Genomic DNA, 15,091 nt, shown 5'->3' on the forward strand with positions numbered 1-15,091 from the left:
CCGACATCGCCTATCTTGTTCATGTTGTCGGTCGGTTTGTTGTTGCTCCTCGAACAACTCATTATGCGGCTGTTCTAAGGATTCTGCGCTATCTTTGAGGCACTTTATCGCGTTCCTTATTTCTACCATCTTCTTACGCTCTCAAGTTGCGTGCCTATTCCGATGCCGATTGGGCTTCCAATGTCACCGATCGCAAATCTATCACTGGTTATTGCATTTTTCTTGGCGATTCACTTATTTCTTGGCGTTCCAAGAAACAACATATTGTCTCACGCTCCTCTACTGAGTCCGAGTATCGTGCTATGGCCGACACTCTTGTTGAGATTGTTTGGCTTCGCCAATTACTTGCTGATATGGGTGTTTCACTTCTGGATCCTATTCCTCTGCATTGTGACAACAAGAGTGCCATTCATATCGGTGCAAATCCAGTCTTTCATGAGCGTACCAAACATACCGAGATCGATTGTCATCTGACTCGTCATCATCTCCAAGCTCGCACTATTTCACTTCCTTTTGTTGGAACCGAGAATCAACTTGCCGATTGCTTTACGAAGGCTCTTACATCACAACGATTTAAATTTCTTCTTTCCAAACTCTCGCTATTTGATCCACCTTGAGTTTGAGGGGGGGTATTAGAACATGTAGTGTGTTGTATAGTTTTGTAGGTTTTCCCTTGCATCTCTTCTTTCTCTTTAGTCCCACAAAGGAAGAATGCTAGGCTCATTTACTCCTCTAAGCCTATATAAAGGCTTCTCATGTACATTGTTCAACACACCATTATTAGAGAACAAATACCATTCTCTTTTAATCTTTCTTTCTTATCAGAAATGACAATTAAAAAGCCAGAAGGACGTTACAGCATTTCTTTGCATTCAACATCCAAAATTACCCCACCAAATTTCAGAAGACTTCCTTTTGGCTCTTAACTTCTTCCCTTTGGGAGTATGTACATCCAACTTTGAAACCCAACAAGGCCCTCCACTGACTCGTGTCCCACAAAAAGAACTGCAAAGAATTAGCAGCAGGGATGTCTAACGTGAGAGGAGATCTGCCCAATCCAAGGTTGGTGTTGAATTTAATTGTCTCTTGTTATTATTGGGCCTCTGTAAGGAATTCCCACCACATTAAAATCCTCGGGTATCTCACCCTCTCTTGAAGCCATGCATAATCTTCTCTCTCCTCTCCAGGCACTGATGATGCTCCATCAACTGCAATATCACAAGGCAACTTCTTATTCTTTGAAAATAACTTCCGAGGACTGTGAAAAGAATCAAGGGGATTAAAAATAGTAGGAAAAAGAGGGGGGCGGGGGGAGGACACGGTTTCGGTGTGGAAACCTGAGAAGCTGGTGAACGGGAGATCGCGGTAGTAGGTACAATGTCGGCCTTCAGGGTCGGAGTATGGCGGGTCTAATACATCGAGAACTGCGCAAGTTGTCACTGCGGTAAAGCAATGCATGTTGCCTCCGTTGGCTGGATAAAGCATGGACGTTTCACATGGAGCGGTAAACTCGGAATTGACCTTGACCTTAGCCATGCGCATCCCACAAGGCTGGACTGCAAAAAGAGAAATTCAAAGATTTGCGTGACATAGGCACAAACAGCCTGTGACCCGTGTTTCACATTTAGCGAGCTGCTAATCAAAGCACGCTGTGTGCCTCTCTACAAGGCAAAATAATAGAAAAAAAAAAATCAATTGTGCAAGAGAGCCGTTTGTTGTTTTTGCAACAAGCGTAACATCCCCAGTTACCCGACTCTTGCTGGATTGCACTTTATGGACAGTTTTAAGAAGATGGCTACTGATTTGTCATTTGACATGTTTTGTATATTTATCCCACCTCTCTAATGCACGATCTTCTCGATCAACAATAATTACTCGCTCCAGATAGAGAGGTCTTAAATCTTAATGGACAGAGAGTACACTGAGACTTGTTCACAAAGCAAAGTTCCTCACAATCACAAGGAAATTTAGCAGATTGTAAACGAGCAAGGGCCATATTGAACCCTCAATAAGAGTCCGCCACATCAGCTCCTAATAGAAGATAGCTATTCGAATGCATAGTATTCCACATGCCCCTTTGAAAAAGTAACAATCGAGGCTGTGTCATCAAAAACCAAAGTAACTTTCTGGCTAATTTCTTCTAGCCAACAAGCCAGAAGTCATGCACGTTCTGCACCAATGGTCAAAATGACAAAGCTTTTTTGCCCTCTTAACTTTTTTAACCTATCCACAAATTGATATTTTCGGCACTCTTACGTTCTCATCTTATTGAGAGGAAAAGAAAAATGAACATTCCTTTCACTAGGTCGGCAGCACTAATTTCCACCTCATGATTTGAGTTCAAGAGATACAACTGCATAAAATCACAACACCAGCAAATCGAGTTCTTCCTTTGCTTTGTTTAAACCTCTTGTGCTCCTCATTTATTTTCCTTTTCGAAAGTGTGTGACTTTTCAGACTCGTCTCTGCATTCATGATACCTATTCTCCTACTTCTAGCTCCCCCAATTTAGGTTGTAAATGAAGGAGCAGATTTTATTGAAGCAACTTACTTTGAGGATTACCCAGAACAGCTGATGCTCCGCTGGAACCGTCAACCATCCAATTGTATGATTTGACGTGCATCGTTCCGAATAAAAGCTTGCTGAAGGGTGGTTATGTAGAGGAATCGCACTGGATGCTGGCAAGCAGAAGATCACAATCTGCATGAAATAAATAATAACTGTTCCGGTAGCACGGACAAAACCATATAAATTGGTTTGGCATCATCATTAAGGCAGGCCTGAGAAGAAGTTAATTGTTGATGATGATGATGGAGTTCTATCTGCCAAAATATCTGATGTTGGGATTACTACAGTACTTCAAGTTTCTGGTAAGTTTTCGGTAGGTTGATCTTTTGTAACTAAAAAGTTCAGAATATGAATGTTAATCTATCTTCTGATATTTGAATGCAGGTCGTGCAACAGCTCCGGAACTTTGTGACGCTGGTCGGCCTCCAACTCTACAATCTGACATTTTCTGCTTAGGTTGTATTTTGTACTTCTGTCTCAGTGGTGGACGTCATCCATATGGCGACTTTATTGTACGTAAGTCCAGAATCAAGAAGAACAGGCAGAAGAAAGACGACCCGACTTTGGTGTCTTTGATAAAGAAGAACGTAGAAGCTTGCGAGCTTTTCAATAATTTGCTAAGCTCGAAACCACATTCGAGGTGAGAATACTGTCCCAAACTTGCTGACTAAAAAGGCAAGCAATATTGGTACCCAAAAAAAAAAAAGGCAAGCAATATGGTTGTGAGCTGCGGTACTTAATAACTAGTATGGTTGTGAGCTGCAGTATTTAATAACTATTCAGCAACCAGTGTTTCTCCTGCCCAATCACGAGTTTCCTTTGATTTTTGTTTCTTTGGGAAGAAGATTGGGGACTTATTCTTACTTTAATTGATGTCTTTTGTGCAAGAGTGAAGAGTCGAGTGCGAATCACTTACTTTCGCATTGTAGCTAGTTGAGAAAGATTTGGACTATGGTCTTTGCAATTTAGGAGTACAATGGTTGACCTCAGGCATGATGCAGCATGAAATTTGTACATGGAGCGAGTATCAGTTTGCGTGATAGAAAGGAGCTGATTGCTATGATGATTCTTCGCCTTGTTTTTTTATTTATTTTTTTTGTTCGTTCGGGGAGAAGGAATAATAGAGCATTTCAAGGAGTTCAATCTTCTTGGAATTTTGATGGTGCGATAAAACCCGGACAAGGTATTCCCATAGTAGTCGGAAGATGGACCTAGAACTGGACTAGATATTACATTAACATACCTCATATCAGGTTCTCTAAACATCACTATGTGTCGGGTATGCTCTTCCATAAATCAAACTAATAGTTAATTGCTCTTGATTCCTGGCAGGTTAACGGCATCAAAGGTGATCATCCATCCATTTTTTTGAGATCTAGATACGAGGATGGACTTTTTGTCTGAACTCTACAATTACATATGCACTGCAAACCAAAATTGTCAAAAGACCATATTTCTTTCCGAATTGAAAGGCAAGAAGAGATTGATCTTTGACTCTCAGAGTTGGGATGTGCGGATAGATTCTCATATTTTGCCTTTGCTATTACCTCGAGATGTGCATTATAACTATGAAAATGTTGTGGACTTATTGCAAATGGTGAGGAACCAGTGGGCTGACAAGGATAAGGTTTCAACGGCCATGCAGGTACTATCTCTGAACTGATGAATTGTGGAGCTATTGACTTGTGTGAACTTTGTATTCGTAGTAAGTTACTCACAAGTCAGTATTTCTTTGATGGCTCTGGCAGGCATTGCCCAATCCACCTTCCGAGCGTTTGGAGTTATACTTCACCACGAAATTTCCTCGTCTCTTGCTGACAACATATGATGTGACTCTAAAGCACTTAGAAGGAGAGCAATCCTTTAAGAGGTTCTTTGAAACAAATTACCGTTGATCCTTTGGCTGGCCAGCTCACGATCATTGGTACGTGGGAACCACCATTAACAGTTGATTAGTTCATGTGATCTAATTCATTGCTTAGATTGTATAGATGACTGACGAGACTTGCACACTGCAGGCGCAGTGAGTCACATGAAAAACACGAAATTTGTAGAAAATAGAAGGACTCATATTATTAGAGCGTCTCTTATTTGTGCCAAAGGTATCTTTCATTTAGTAAATCCTATAAGAAGGAAAGAGTAGCTATCTTCATCTTTGATTCTGATTGTCTTCAGTGCTTGTTTTTATTTGACCCTTTTTTAGATAGGCAGTGATTAGGTCCGAATTCTGTAGAGTCAGTCTGGTAGTGTCAGCATACTGTATACTCTGACCATTAGATGGTTTTGTATGACCCTGTGTTCAGAATTTTGATCTCCTACTTTGATTCTCATGTTATGTTGAAGATCTCCCTATCCTGATATTTGGAGAAAATCTTGTGTTTAAAGATGAACTTCCAGTGGGTGGCTAGTGAGATGGCGGTGGATGAAATTTGAGTATCTGCTTTATGCTGTAGTTTTTGCATTGTACACTTTGAAATGTTCGATCTAGGGGCTGGTTGGAGTCACTTGGTGTATAAGCTTTTGTTAATTTATTTCTGGAACACCGGTATCGAACACGCCAGCTTTTTGGCTCTCTCTGACGGAACTGCTGTTCTGAGATGGTTTTGGTTTGTTGGCAACATTGTGCAGGGCTTAAATGGCACGAAGAAAAATTAGAAGGCAGGAGAGCAAAAGATCATTTGGCATTTTCCAATGGCAACTCGACTTTGAAGATCAGCTCCTTGAGATTGTTATGTTATCCACAAAGATGGTTGTTTGTTCCAGTCATATTTGAGTTCTCAGTTCGATGCTTGGAGAGAACTCACTAGCCTGTTTACTTAATGCTTTTGTAGTCTTTGTTCGGCCCTTTTGTTCAACTTTTTCAGAGGGTAAAATTATCTGCATTGAATTCCTGTTTTCGATTCAGTCATCAAGATTATTGGAACATTCAACTTCCCGCATGAAGGACTTGTATCAGTGTTGGCATGCTCTCTTGGGCTTCTGGAAAGAATTGGTTTAGTGTTTAGCTCATGCAAGCGGATTTTGTTTTCTGGTACTTGAATTGAACTGTTTCTTATAAGAGCATAGAGATCATTTCCCCGTAAATTCTTGCAAAGTATGTTCGTTTCTGGGTTTCTTTGGCGGCTACCTGCAGTCTGTATCACGCGACAGTGCAACATGGTATGCCAGGAGTGAAATTCTTGGTGGCGCTTGACATTGGCAGTGACCTTTTCTGGGTCCCATGTGATTGCCATGGCTTATGCATCGGTGTGCCGGTCTCCTCTTAATCTCAGGATCATTGGATATTTTCCCCTGAGGGTGTGGTCCATCCAACAGAAAACACAAAAAGATGGCAAATGACTGAATGAACTTCTTTTCTCTTGATCAGGGAAATATAGGAACAACGAACATAATGGCACTAGATGTCCTCTTGTGTTATGAAGAAGAACTATGTTCAAAGCTCAAAGTGCACGAGTGTGGGGGCATATAATTCTTTAGTTAACGGGTGCAGCTGTTAGTCCCTTGTATCGTTATAACCTCAATTTGAATTACAATCTTTTGATCCAGAGATATAATCTCAGCACTCAGTCCTTACAACCATTTGGTATCATCGACAAGCAAAACGGTGACTTGCAACAACCGTCTTTGCACATGGGGCAGCGATTGGGTAAGAACACTCAGCAGTTGACCATATTCCGTGTCTTAAATATGGCTAGAACTTCGAGTTCTGGAGCTTTGGTACATGATGTCCTACATTTAATTAAATGAGATCAAGCCATGAACATGTTGTGCCTGAGGCGTTCCGCTAAGTTCTTGAGCATCACATCTTTGATCTTCACAGCCTCTGAATTCCTTCGATCAACATCAATATGACAGATTATGCTTTTGGTAGTGTGACAGTCATATTTACATAAGGCATATCTTGATATCGGTTTCAATTAGCAATGTCAATGCTGTCGTGGACAGGTGCAGAGTGGTTCTTTCTTGGATATTGCAGCTCCCAATGGCTTGGTTGGCCTCCGGATGGGGAATATATTGGTACCTGAAATTTTGTTGAGGGAGGGCTACATAGCAGACTTGATCTCAATGTTTTTCGAGCATGATGGGATGGGAAGGATCAATTTTGCAAATAAAGGTCGTCCTGACCAGGACAAGACCTCGTTATCGGAACCGTCAAAGTAAGTGGCAACTTCTCAGCATGATAGGGTTGTTTTCTATAAGAAGAAACTTACCCGAAACTCATGTCCATAAACTACTTTTGCCAACCGAGCTATAACGTCACCGAAGACTCAAATTCAGATGGGAATGACGCAACTCAACACGAACGTCACCACTCTCTTCAATTCCGGGACCTCCTTCACGTGCTTGACCAATCCAACTTGTACCAGGCCGTCGGAAAGTGTAAGCAACATTATTTGATGCAGAGCTGCATCGCTTGCTAAACGACAAGGTTGGGTTTGTGTTCGTTTGATGTTGTCGTTTCTTCTTCTGTAGTTTCACTCGCAAGTACAAGATGAGCGGTGCCTTCTTGACTCGAGAATCCCTTTCGAGTGTTGTTATCACGTGAGGTGATGTCTTGTACACTAACACAATGCAATCTCATTACAGTTATCAACCGAAAGCTCTAGTTAATTTGGTGATCGACAGTCCTGGTGGCAACGCCAACTTCGTACCAAGCACGAGTCTAACCATGAAAGGAGGCATCATACGGTCTGGGAAAGTTACCAAGCTTCTTTACATTGACCTTTTTCTGGTCTCACGAATTGAATTTGAACCAATCAAGTTACTTTCCTTCTTAGTAGATCATGAGTGGGTTTACCGTCCTTCTCACTATAGTCCATTATAGTCATAGTTCTCCCCTACTCCGCGGCAAAAGTACACTTTTAGTGCCAAAAGTTTTGTACGGAGATCACTTTGGTACCAAAAGTTTCAATCAAATTACTTTAGTTCCAATTTTTTGAGAAAAGATTGTTTCATTGCCAAGTCCGATTTGCTCCGTCGGAAATGTGACGTGGCATTATTATATTATTATTTGAAGGCGACGTGGCTTTGGCGATATCCAATCAGCATTAAAAAATATAAAAATTGAAAAAAAAAATACTAAAAATAAAAAAAAAAACTTAATTAGTTTACAAAAATACAAAAATACAAAAAAAAATTCCAAAATAAATTGAAAAATTAGTTTAATGATTAATAAAATAAATCAAAGCTAAAAAAATGTGAACTTGAAAACAAGCGGCGAGGGCTTGCACCGGCCATTGTCGGTGACGGTTGGGCGGCGGCGGCGAGGGCTAAGCCCTCCCCACCCGGTTCTCAATCCAGAAACTTTTTTCCTTTTTTTTTTTAATTTTTTTAATTTTTTAAATTTAAGGTTTTTTGTTAAATTTTTTTAGCTTATTTTTAATATTACTTTGAACAAACTTTGTATTTTAAATGAATATAATTTTAGTTAATTTTTAAATTTGAATTTGATTTATTTTAATTTATTTTGAAGTGCAGAAGTTCACGTGGCAGCCCATGTGGACTTATTTTATTTTTTTTAATGTCATTTTACATTAAAAATTAATTATTAATGACATGTAGCAGTTTTGGACGGAAAATTTATTTGGTGGCACCAAAGTATTCCTTTTGTCTCCGACTCGATACTAAAGTGTTCCGATTAAAAATTTTGACACCAAAATGATCTCATGTAAATAACTTTTGGTACTAAAAGTATACTTTTGCCCCTGCTCCACTATGTGGAAGAGATTCAATCCACATCAATTCAAAGGGGCACTTTCTCCCTCATTGGAGTATCCCTAGTGCTCTTTTTTTTTTTTTTTACTTCTTTGGGGAGTGAACGTGATAGTTACTTTGCGAGGTTCTTGTGGGGGGAGGGGGGACTACTCTTCTTTTTTTGTCAATCGAGCCGATCCCCATCATGACACTCGTACAACCCTCTTCACGAACTTGTAAAATCGATGCCACAAAGATAGCCAACTCTATTATCAAAGAAATAAGGAAAGGGGCGACGATCCGGCACCAGATATCCGGAGGTGTTGAAAGAGCAATTGTGAGAAGGGGAAAAACCATTAAAAAAAAAAGGACGATTGTTCGTGAAGGTTTTCACAAAAAGACCCCTTAATTAGTTCGGGCAAACGGATCACAATTACAAGTACTTGGGAGCATACCGATAGAATGAACGAAATACAAACAGTTAACATAATATGGTCATAAATCTTAGGTTGTAACTTGACAATGAGCGAATTTATTGATGTTGCAAAACATTGGGAACTAGTTTTCCCGGGTTGATCTCTACTTCTCCTTTTTCATTGATCGCGATTGCTTCTGGAAAGTGAGGAAACTTGACTGAAGCGCGGACGAAAGTTGTGACAGCTCGATCACTCAATGCCTACGTATAAGGATGATCGGCTCAATGTCTTTTCATTGGTATGGATAATCTGTGATTGCCTTCGTTGCCCCCGTGGCTTCTTTTTTGTTCATTTATTTTTTCGCCATAACCAGTGCAATTTGAATCTCTCTCTCTATCTCTCTTTTAATTATTTTCAGCTTTGAAACTGAATTTTCCCTTAATTTTTCTTATTTTGATATTTCACACTGTGTTCTGTTTAGACAACCAAAGAGGGCGGAATCTTCGAAGTTTTGCTCGAGTGGATCAACTTAATTTGATAAATGCTGCCTTTTTTCTTGGCATTTCGGGTTCCTCTATGCCAATGTTTTGGTCGGGATCCCGAGTTTATCCTATTTGGTGGCTCTAAACACTGGCAGTGATCTGTTCTCGTTACCCTGTGACTGCAAAAGTTGCATACGGGGCCTCAAGACATAATCTGGACCGCTATCCTTCTGGTTAGGAGTGCTCCGTCTCTGTCCCTTGTTACAAGAGTCCAAGCTTCATGTGTTATCTCGGGTGGACGCTTGTTGGGGGTAGTACTGGTAACTCCGGATGCAATGATTAGACTAGTGCTATGGAGAAGCTAATATAGTGGATAATTGTTCACATCTCCGCCCGTTGATTGACAAGTTTGAATGTGACAATGAGTAATACGGGTAGAATTATGATATACAACTTACCATGATCAACATGACATCACCAATCAATCATCTAACATCCAGTCCAAAAGGCAGGGTCTTGAGAGTTGCAATACCATATTGTTGATTGTGCCCTTATGTCATTGATTATTAGAATATGGGCAAGACATGAAACTAAAGCCTTTTGACAGAGGTAAAAACTGAAAACTGTACGATATTCCTCCATTTATATCTACGTCCATTATGTTCCAGCGTGTCCATGAGCTCTTGTTTTTTGCCCTTTATTATGGTATGAAAACTTTAGCTACTTCAGGAAAGACTTTCTCACAAATGGAAGAGACAGGAAAAAGAATTGAAGTTAGCCTGTCTACGTTGTGTCATTTGTCTAACATAGATGACTAGAATTAATGAGAAAATATTCAGTGGTTATCAACTGCCAGCTCATTTGTGCGCCAGCCCACGTGGCTCCACTCATAAATCGACGCCTGTCTCTGACGTGGAATAAAAAGTTAAAACCAAAACCCATCTTTTCTCTCTCAATCGCTGACAGACTGTGGAAAGGGTGAGCACCAAGCAAACATTTAATGCTCACACATTTACTCTTTGCTTTTTATCTCTCCTCTTCGCAACAAAGCCCTTTCGTTTCAATGGACCTTCCCTCCTAGCTTCCTATCCCGAATCTCTTGCTCGCCTCAACCCCTCCCCCCCTCCTCCTCCTCCGCCTTCGTCCCGCTCCGGCTCCAGAAACCGCCGACTGGCTTGGGTTTCGATTTTGGGCTCGGGTACGTCGGCAACGATTATGCAGCTGAAGCGGAGCAGAAGAACAACGAAGACACACTCTCTCTCTCTCTTCAGCACGTCCCCACCGCCTCTGCCTCCCCCAAGAGCCCCGTCGGTCGCAGCTGCTGGGTCCCGAGCTCATAGCTGCCTTTGGAACGTCGCCTCTCCCTACGGCCCGCCAGCCGCAGCTGCTGGATCCCTAGCCTCCTCCACCGTCGCCTCCGAACTCTTTCAGATATAAAACCATTTTCACACGCCCCTCGCATTTCTTCTCCAAACAGATCAGGGTTTCTCTTTCCTCCTCCTTAGCCCCATAGTAAGATTTTCTCGCTGCTTATCGATGTACAGTGAGACAAGGAGGGACAGAGGTTCTAATGTAAGGTACCAAGGAGAAAATCAGCCCAGCGATTGAGTGGATGGTCTGTTCAGCGTAGTGTCTGATTCTTCTTGCGTGTATGATTGTTGCGGTTTGCTTGTAAGGGTGGAGGAACATTCTGTGGGTTTAGCTGAATAATAGATGAATTCTCGAAACAAGAGTTTGCATGCCAAACTCCCTAGACCTGTGACCTCTCTCCGCAGCTCAAAATTGTTTTCCAATGATACAATTTCGAGTGAAGGCGAAGGCCAAGTATTGTTTTTTCGGGTGATAGGATGTGATGAACCAGAGATAAAACAGGGGACAGACAAAAAGTAGATGTCTCTAATAGGTAATGTTGTTAGTTTTGTCATTCAACGTGCAGTTGATCCATTTTGCAAGTATGAACTCGAGAAACTCCAGTACCGATGCGCAAGTGCTCTTGATAAATGCTTATCCTTGAAAAAGATTAGCAGCTTCCTCAAAAATGATGATTTTGCAGTATTGTCCAACACCGACACTTTTTGTTAAGCACTGTACAAAGCACATTTAAATCGCTACATTATATCGAGCAAGATGTTAACTAAACTATATCCATAATGTACTTCCCAGCTACGACTAGAGATGGGAAGAAGACAAAAAGTCTCCTCCATGTTCCGGCTATTTTTCTGGACATGAGAGAGATGCTAGCAACCACGATTACGTGACAGAGAAGGTCCAACATTAAAAGATCCAAGGAACATGACACACATTTTCTTCTCCTTGATTGAGCTCTCCAACTTATCAAACTTCCACAAAAATGGCATCACTTGATACGTATTAATCAAAAGGGTCATCTTCATCCTATTCTTCTGGGTTTGCAGTCCCAGATTCCAAGTTGTTCACTTGCATGTCAACTGCAAAGGATAAAAACAGATTCTCGGGAAAGCAGGCTGCCACCAGCGGGGCTCTTGGGGGAGGCGGAGGCGATGGGGACATGCTGGAGAGAGAGTGTGTCTTCATTGTTCTTCTGCTCCGCTTCAGCTGCATAATCGTTGGCGACGTACCCGAGCCCAAAATCGAAACCCAAGCCAGTCGGCGGTTTCTGGAGCCGGAGCGAGACGAAGGCGAAGGAGGAGGAGGAGGGGAGGGGTTGAGGCGAGGAAGAGACTCGGGAGAGGAAGATAGGAAGGAAGGTCCATTGAAACGAAATGAGTTTTGTTGCAAGGAGGAGAGAGAAAAAGCAAAGAGTAAATGTGTGAGCATTTGCTTGTGCTGACCCTTTCCGCAGTCTGTCAGCGATTGAGAGAGAAAAGATGGGTTTTGGTTTTAACTTTTTATTCCACGTCAGAGACAGGTGTCGATTTATGAGTGGAGCCACGTGGGCTGGCGCACAAATGAGCTGGCCGTTGACAACCACTGAATATTTTCTCAGAATTAACAGGTTTCTCTCGTTATTCTCCTTGTTGACCAGTCTGTGGATTTCAACATTTACAGCCCTAATGCATCCTCAACAAGTGCAGAAGTACCCTGCAACAGTACAATATGCGGACAACAGTTGCGACTATCAGGTTGATTATCTTTCTAACGATACTTTGTCCACTGGGATTTTGGTGGAAGATGTGTTGCATTTGACAACAGACGACGGTCATTCAATGGCTGTCGATGCTAAAATCACATTTGGGTGGGTATACCGTCTTCCACCACCATTTGAGCAAATTAGGGGAACCAACTCAAGAGTTTTTTGTTACGGTTTGCTTACAGGAGAAACACTACTGACCAACTTGCCCTTGCTGGTGCTTGTTGCCAGGTTCCATAGGACAGACTGTGTGAACCTCGACATTCTTTAACTGTCCAGAACAGTGAAGTTGCTTTTGCTTTGGATCTTTTTGAGCCAAAAATTGCCAAGAAGAAGTTTGAAGAACATTATTGTTGGTTTTTAGCATTATTTTTTTCATTCTTTCACTAGGTTCCCAGTTGTCAGAAGTTTGGTAGTTGATGTCTGAGCTAGATATGCTTGCTTTTGTAGTTGTGGTCAGATTCAAACTGGTCTTTCTTAGATGGTGCTGTGCCAAATGGTCTCTCTGGGCTTTGGCATGAATAACGTATCTGTTCCTGGCATTTTAGCTGAAGAAGGGCTTACTTCAAATTCATTTTCAATGCGCTTTGGACCTGATGGAATTGGGAGAATTAGTTTTGGGGACAAAGACAGCTCAGACCAAGGAGAGACCATTCAACCTTAGGCAATCACAGTAAGCTTCCCCGTGGGAAGAAAAGTTATCGTGTTGTATTGCCTAGATTTTGTTGTCGGCCATGTTCGTATATATATATCGAAAGTACAATACAGAATGAACATACAAAATCGAAATTACTAACCTGATTCAAAAGCAAACGCAGCAATCAGAATATTGATCCGAGCCCAACGAATTTCGATGTGTCCTTAAGACAAATTTGTCCCCTCAATTTGGTACCCGAGGACGTTGGACAATTGTCTCCCAGGATAGAACGGATCGCGTCCCTTTGAATCGGCACTCATTCAAAGGGCTCCGACGAACTTAACTTTGTGGAACAGGATCGCATAGAATGAAAATGAGGGTGCAGATTTTGGAAAAATGAAGTTACCAAAAAATGAAACTGCTTCGAAGACTATTTATATTGAAACTTTGAGAAAAAACGAAGAGGCACGAAACTTGAGTCCGAATGATGTTTAATAGAACCGAATATAACTTCTTCTTGAACGGACATAATTCTTCAAAAGATTTCCGAATGAACGCATCTGTTCGTTTAAGGACGAATGTCCAACAGTTGTGTTAAGTGTCTATTCGGTAAAATAAACAAATGGGCAAATAAAAAAAAATAAATGGAACAAGAGAACCCAGGCCCGGGCCCGAACCGAGCCGGCCGGACGGACGGCGGTGGCGACGCGCGCGTGGGCCGAAATCCATTTGCGTAGGTCCTCCCTCCTCCACAAAAGTGGGGTGCCCCTTGGGGCCCAAACCCATTTGTAAGGTTCCACTTAATAAACCCATCTCCCATCTACCTCTCATCCTATGTGGGACTCCCACATTTCCTTCTCATTCACTCTAGAGGGATAAATTCCCCAACAATCCCCCACATGAATGAGATATTCGGACATCACAACTCTTCGTATATGCATGAAATGCAATGTGCGATTATTCCTTGAGAGATAATTACGTTAGGATAAGTAGTTTGAAACTTTGAACTTTCCCTAGTGAAACCTATCGGACTTACTCGGTCAATCGGTAGACTTGATGTCTTTGAACCGTCGACCTTTGGTGTAAGCCTAGATAATAAAAATCACATAACTTTCTCTCGAACAAAGTTAGTTCTCACCGTTGTGTTCGTTTTGGCCATGAACACCTCCCGGTCTCATGAGTATTTTAGAGAATTCGGCCTTTTCAATTCTCACAGAAGCGGCCCTCACTTCACACTCACATAGGTGATTTCTGAACATATAGTATATCACATACTCAATTCAGAATCATTAAAAGCTTTTCGCTTAACCTTCACATATTAGTACTGTCTTCATCTAGGAATGAGTAATAAATTACAAGACTCTTCACAGTCTTCATAACTTGGTTGTCCCTTTGAACCTAGATCTTGGGATCTCCAGTCAACAAGGTAGGGTATCCGCTATGAGGACTTATTTATAGGCCTTAAACCCATTCCTTTCGATGTTTTCACAACTATCTCTCTAGTTAGGCCTTTTGTTAATGGATCCGCAATATTATCTTTTGACTTCACATAGTCAATTGTGATAATTCCACTAGAAAGAAGTTGTCTTACAGTATCATGTCTTCGACGTCTATGTCGAGACTTACCGTTATACATGACATTACCGCTTGACTATCACAATGTATACACACGGCTGGCCTTGGTTTGGGCCAATTAGGAATATCTTCCGGAAAGTTCCGAAGCCACTCTGCTTCTTCACCGGCTTTATCCAAAGCAATAAATTATGCTTCCATAGTAGATCTTGCTATACAAGTTTGTTTAGATTATTTCCAAGACATCGCTCCACCACCAAGTGTGAACACATATCCACTTGTTGATTTTGTGTCTTTTGTGCCGGTTATCCAATTTGCATCACAGTGTCCTTCAAATACCGCTGAATACTTTGTGTAGTGTAAAGCATAGTTTTGAGTATGCTTCAAATAGCCCAATACATGTTTCATAACTTTCCAATGAATTTCATTTGGACTAATTGTAAATCGACTTAGCTTGCTCACAGCACAAGCTATGTCCGGTCTAGTACTGTTCATGACATACATTAAAGCGCCTAGTATACTAGCTAACTCATTTTGAGTCTTGCTTTCACCAGTATTCTTTGAAAGATGTAAATTAACATCTATCGGGGTCTTTCTCGGTACAATGTGTAG

General features: G+C 41.4%; 1 protein-coding gene and 2 pseudogenes across 1 annotated transcript; 2 read left to right on the plus strand and 1 right to left on the minus strand.

Moving 5' to 3' along the window:
* Positions 1-1,012: 1,012 nt before the first annotated feature.
* On the minus strand, positions 1,013-2,639 carry LOC125316347 (annotated as a pseudogene).
* Positions 2,640-3,318: 679 nt separating this feature from the next.
* Positions 3,319-4,472, plus strand: LOC115733139 (serine/threonine-protein kinase/endoribonuclease IRE1-like). Its single transcript, XM_030663805.2, has 2 exons — positions 3,319-4,214; positions 4,318-4,472. Exons 1-2 carry the CDS (start codon positions 3,957-3,959, stop codon positions 4,462-4,464), a joined length of 405 nt encoding a protein of 134 aa, XP_030519665.1. The 5' UTR covers positions 3,319-3,956; the 3' UTR covers positions 4,465-4,472.
* Positions 4,473-4,954: 482 nt separating this feature from the next.
* Positions 4,955-12,934, plus strand: LOC125316191 (annotated as a pseudogene).
* The last annotated feature ends 2,157 nt before the right edge of the window (positions 12,935-15,091 follow it).

Source organism: Rhodamnia argentea, chromosome 8, assembly GCF_020921035.1.
Source record: "Rhodamnia argentea isolate NSW1041297 chromosome 8, ASM2092103v1, whole genome shotgun sequence".
NCBI lineage: Eukaryota > Viridiplantae > Streptophyta > Magnoliopsida > Myrtales > Myrtaceae > Rhodamnia > Rhodamnia argentea.

Coding starts and splice junctions, on each gene's coding strand:
- LOC115733139 (XM_030663805.2), top strand. CDS start 3,957: ATGGACTTTTTGTCTGAACTCTACAATTACATATGCACTGCAAACCAA. Junction 4,215..4,317: donor AGGTTTCAACGGCCATGCAG/GTACTATCTCTG, acceptor TGGCTCTGGCAG/GCATTGCCCAATCCACCTTC.